At 38.4% G+C, this 5793-nt stretch overlaps 1 protein-coding gene across 1 annotated transcript in view; it reads left to right on the top strand.

The window, feature by feature from the left end:
- lpp (LIM domain containing preferred translocation partner in lipoma) overlaps positions 1-5793 on the top strand; it is a gene marked incomplete at its 3' end in the record, with an annotated part of 100105 nt that overhangs the window by 66634 nt on the left and 27678 nt on the right. The window contains 1 exon segment of the mRNA XM_014025994.1: positions 4342-4438. Within this exon segment, the coding sequence (XP_013881448.1) occupies positions 4342-4438 (97 nt within the window).

Genomic DNA, 5793 nt, shown 5'->3' with positions numbered 1-5793 from the left:
ATATACAAGTTTCACTTTTTAAATGGAATTACTGAAATAAATCTACTTTTTCATGATATTCTAATTTTATGACCAGCACCTGTATATGTGCACACAGTATTTTTCAGTTTTATATTTTTTAGAAATAAAAAAAATCTCTATTTGACTTAATTAAGCTTGAGTATTTCGTGTGAATCCATTATGATCCATTGAAAAGTCATTTGAAAATTTGTTTGAATGTTTGCTCATGGATTGGTTCACTGGCCGGTGGCGTCACGTCACACAGATGAGATTAACTTTATGTGAGTCGTCTGCAGCGACTAACATTTTTATTTACGAGTTCAGCTAAACAACTGCAGCAAGCTGCCCACAAACAACATGCTAACATTAGCTACCATGAGCTTACCGTCCTATGTTGACTTGCCCTCTCGTCTTCAGCGTCATCCTGCTGGATGGTCTGGTCCAGTCTTCTATACTTATAGTTTGGATTAGTCCATTATTATTGTTTTTGCAAATAAAATGAAATAAGATTTGTGTGTTTATTATGATCCTGCCCACATCAAGGCGGCTCTCTGCTCAAAACAAACACAACCAGGGCCAGGGTACAATGAGGCCAGGCCGACTGTGGTCAGGTCTTACAATGCAAAAATGCTTTTTGTYGCATCCAGAAGTGGGCCTCAGTCGACAGCAGAAATTTCCCTTTGGTTGGCAGAAAAGTGAAAGCTCTGCTTTTAAATAATAAACTCCAGCAATTAGTCCAGTCTAATCTTTTAATGCAACGTAGAAAAGTGATATTCTGTGCCAAAAAAAACTGTGCCTAACTTATGCTTAATAATTTAAAATTCACTGCTGTAACTGATAAAAATGACAGCTGCACCCCGTTGCTATTATTTTTTGACTGTGCTTGTTAGCACTGATTAAAACATACAGGGAACAGTAAAACAAATTGAAAACACACACGCCTGCTCAGCCTGAAGAATGTTGCTGCATTCATGAAAAATGTTTAAAATTTGGTCCTTGATTTAAATGAGCTGARACTGCTACACTGTTTATAAACCAAAGAGGATCATACTCCTGCTGGCCTTCGAGCATGATGTTGACGGTGTTTTAATAATTCAGAACGTTTTTACATCATTCATAAATGTCAAAAATTTATTTTTTATTTTGAATTTTTTCTCCAAAGCAGCTGATGTACTCCATGTGTACATGAATTTAGTTTGCACACTGATGCCAAAACAGCAGTTTTTGCCTTCAACTCTGTTCACTTTGTAGAACAGCTTGATAAGAAAGTGCACCTGTGAACAAACATTGTCAAAACAAGACTGCTATGCATTTATGAAATCTGTGCTCACTTGTTAGCATGAAGCTCATCTTCACGCTGGGTAAAGATTACGCTACGTTCTCTGTGACCTAAACAACTTATTTATATTTCTGCAACCTCTAARCATGATGCTGCTGTGTTCTTAGAACTCATCAAATAGTTTTATTTTTATTTTCAGTGTTACCAAAGACACTCTCCTGCACCTTCACTGCACTCACCCACAACAATCCTTTACTTGTTCCCATGATCACATCATGTCCCCAGGCTTCAGCTCTCTCAGTCCCCAGGGAGCAAAGATCACATCACACTGAAAGAGAATGAAATAAAAACATCRTTATTATCACTGTGTGGCTAATAAAGCAGCACAGTGGATCAGTGGTTAGCACTGATGCCTCACAGCAAGAAGGTCATTGYTTGGATCCTGGGTTAYGAGCCACTGCTCTTAACCAATTCAAAACCTATTACACATATTGAAGAGCTCACTGAGTTCTTATTCCCCTAATGACCTCATCAAGATCCAGTAAACATTCATGTTCCGGATMAATTTTTCTTTATCATTGTGTTGTCCTCCAGTGTGATGTGGACTTTAAGGAGTAAACTTAACAGGCGTTATTTTAGATCAGTGGTTCCCAAACCTTTCAGCTTTTGACCCACAAAATACTCGAAGCAGAGACCTGAGCCCCCYGCTGTTGTTGGTTAATGAAAATTGTTTTCACATCAAATAAACAAGAGCATAGAAACAATATGCATTATGCTATTTTTTGTACATTTTAAGTACGCTAATCTTACTCTTTTGTAACAGCAAAGGCAAAAAAGTTTTGTTAGTTATCATTTTAAATGTAATTAAATCCGAAAAAATTTTCAGGACCCCACGTTAATGTTTCGGGACCCCACTGTGGGTCCTGACCCCAACTTTGGGAACCACTGTTTTAGATGGTAAATGGACTGTACTTATACAGAGCCTTTCTATCCAACAAGAATACTCAAAGCTTTTTATACTACAATCMTTGCCCTCATTTATACATTCACACAGCACTCTATTAGATCTCTCTACAAAGCTAACATGTTCAAATCAATCTATAGAGACTAATCACTGCTTTAAATCACACAGTGGGATTTAGTGTCTTGCGCAGGGACATTTCAACATGTTACTGAATAGCGGGAAATCAAACTGCCAACTCTCTGGTTAGAGGACGACTCCCTTTACCACTCAGTCAAAAAGTCAAATACTTGGTGTTTCATAAAACTGTTCCATGTTATTGAAAAGTACTACGGATACAAACCAAACACAGTGCTTAAAAACACTGGGGCAAAAAAAWTTTTTTATTTAAATTTTTTTAGGTTTTTCTAGAGTCAAACACAATTCTGCCCTTTCTGCAAAGGTACTGTAGTACATGCTGTATTAATGGTGCTGTGTCTTGGCAAGAATTTGTTGAAATGATACATATCACGACACAGGGCTCACAATATGATATATTGCAATATGTTGCCATTTTTTTTCTTTAAAAGATTTTTTTTTTTACACAACTCTGTACGGAGACCACACCATGCATAATATTCATAAAATCTGATTAAATTCAATTTAATTTTATGGAATCAGAGCACTGAACAATAGCTAGAACTTCATTTCTATTTCACATTTCTTCTTCATCCACACTTAAAGCCTTAATTAAAAATACATACAGTGCTTTTGAGAATTGATACAGTATCAGGAAATGTAATATTGTGATAACACAATATTGCATGTGTAAGAACATACGGGTGTAAGAAAATCAATATTTTCTTACACCCATATGAGTTGAAGTGTCATGCTTCTGGTAATAAAACAATATAAGAGTGCGTTCATCACTAACCTCCATGATTTTAAATACACATCCTGTTATTCAAAGAACTAAACSGTGACATGCACTTTGTTCCATTTTCTTTTTAGATTAAAAACACAAACYCTCTTTTATTAAAGCCCTTTTGACATTTGGACTTAAAACRACTGTTTGAATCAAATAGTTTGGATAAACTTTGCCTACAGGGTGTAAAGGAGCCCTCATTATATCTGTGTTAATTATCCATAGATTAGATACAAATGAATAATGCACATTCAGTAATACCTGGATAATTCCTCTTACGTCCAAATCCAAAAATATGTTTTAAATCTCTCATTGACAATGCAGATTTGTTTATTTGACATGTTAAACCATAAAGAAATGAATACAAAGCCAGGCTGTTTGCTAATGTACCCCACAACTCCCCGATGTCACAATTAGGAGCACCTCAAAGGTCAGTGTYGATTTCAGGCCACACATTGATATTGAAAATCAAAACTACTGTAAAGATCCAGCCGATCCAAGATGTAAGGAAGACCATTGGAGGATTACAGTTTTCTGGAAAAAAAAAAGGCTCTGCCACACACGGCACCGTGAATCGAGTGCAGGCCTCTGAGGGGGTCTGAAAAGGACAAACAGGCACCTGTGATGGGATTGAGCCGGAGCCAGAAGAGAAGGAGATTCTCAGGCTCTGAGGGTGATTGGCAGGAAATGTCAAGCGCGACACGTCAGCCCATGGCAGAACACAGAAGGCAGATGTCAGAGACGGCACGATAAGAACAAGGGCAGGCTTACAAGGAAATAAGGAAAGACACCTCTTCAGAGAGTTATGTCATCAGTTTGAGAGCCTATCTCAGATTAAACCCCYGTGCAGATCTCACCTCCAGTCTTTTTGTGCTCAAAGTACATCTGAATAACTGTCTTCTGACCTATCACCCAAATGTACCAGGCTTGAAAGGAAGATGTGGCGGAATGTTGGTCCCTTTTTCTGCTTTTACTATCATATTTTATTTTTTACAAACAGAGGGATTAGTCGGGGTCACAGTTTTTTTTTCCCCCACTGGCACAAAAGGAAACGTGAGCTGGGTTTCAGCCAGGGTCAGACATGCCACAGGGAGAACCAGACTGAGGGTCGTACACAGCATGTTAATTATACTGAATGTGTTCTGTTCCACCTTGAGACAGAACTTCAGCTTCATTTCTGTATGTTTGGGTTTTCAGGGTGGCGCTCCCATGGCTCATCCAGAAGATGAGCTGGAACGCCTGACCAAGAAGATGCTGTTTGACATGGACAACCCTCCATCTGAGGAGTATTTTGGTAAGAATTCTTTATTTATTCATCCCCTTCATACTGGATGACAGCCTCTCCATAAGCAAATCTAGAAAACCTCCTTCAGTCTGAAAGCACTAAAGATGCTGCTCTATACACCCACCATGTTASCACTCTCAGACCACATCAGGTTCAATGTTCAGCACTTTGGTAACAACCTCATGTTTCTTAATTAAAACTTTAGAAATGAATTTTGCAGCTGAATCACYTCTGTGTTCGGTTGTTACATACTCGTGTCATGATCGAATCGTGTGCAACTGATTGCCAGAAAAGCTATCACAATAATCGTGATGCATTTTTTGGCCAACTTTGCCCAACCCTAGCCTAGAATCATGAGGCTATAATTGTCTCATTGCTCTCAAACCCATTGTGGACCTATCATACCAATAGGAAGCATGTTATGTACCTTACATGACAATCTCGCTAAGACCAGCCTGGTCCTGGATYGTTTCTCACATCATAGCAGAGCATAACAAAGTGTGAAGGGGCCTAACTGCAGCTAAACCTCACACAAAGTATGATGCTTTAGTAAGACAAAATCCTGCAGGTCTCATTGTACCTACAGTATCTTTTTTAACACCTAAACTCCTACAAAACTGTAGAAGCAATAGTTAAACTCATAAGTGTTTAAGAGAAATAATTATGTTCTCTGTTATTTTTGTACCTTTATAACCAGTGCAGGTCAGACTTTCTGTTTGCCTCTACGCTTTTAGCATTGTGRTGCAGTATTGTTTTTTTCTTCAGCCCAGTTCAGTTGGTCAATTCTGATTTAGACACTAKTATGATCAAGTAGTTTCTGTTACCCTCTATGAATGTAATCATGCTTAATATCTCATATTGTTTATAAAAATATTGCGGTATGTTCGGTTCAAAGCTTTTTTGTATGTCTGTGTAGAAACYTTGATTATAGTTTAAAGAGACAATATCATGTAAAATCAACTTTTTTGAGTTTTATATCATGTTATAATGTTATACTCTCATATAACGTGCCCAAAGCCTTGCTTTGACTCATTGATGCATGTTTGAGAAACCCTGCAGTGTTTTAGGKAGCCATACTGAGGAGCAAAACAATAGGTGGGGACCAGAAACACCTTTTGGGACCAGGAACGCACCTGGGACGTGTCTTTAAGCCGAACTTCCTCATCACGGAGCACACCTCCCCACCCCCCACCACACACACCCCGCCCATGACTCCTGCAGGCTCTTGGGTGAAAGTGCAACTTAAACTGTCTGCTGAGCTTCTAACTAATTCTCACTCAGTGAAGTTCTTTTCAGATTTTAAAAATACCTTTGAGGAAATGTATTTTCAGATGCCAAGTAAACTGTCGTAGTGCACGTGCGAC

The sequence above is a fragment of the Austrofundulus limnaeus genome, unplaced genomic scaffold (assembly GCF_001266775.1).
Source record: "Austrofundulus limnaeus strain Quisiro unplaced genomic scaffold, Austrofundulus_limnaeus-1.0 Scaffold514, whole genome shotgun sequence".
NCBI classification, from domain to species: domain Eukaryota; kingdom Metazoa; phylum Chordata; class Actinopteri; order Cyprinodontiformes; family Rivulidae; genus Austrofundulus; species Austrofundulus limnaeus.
The sequence above is the reverse complement of the archived record's forward strand: the minus strand, read 5'-3'. Positions and strand labels throughout refer to the sequence as shown.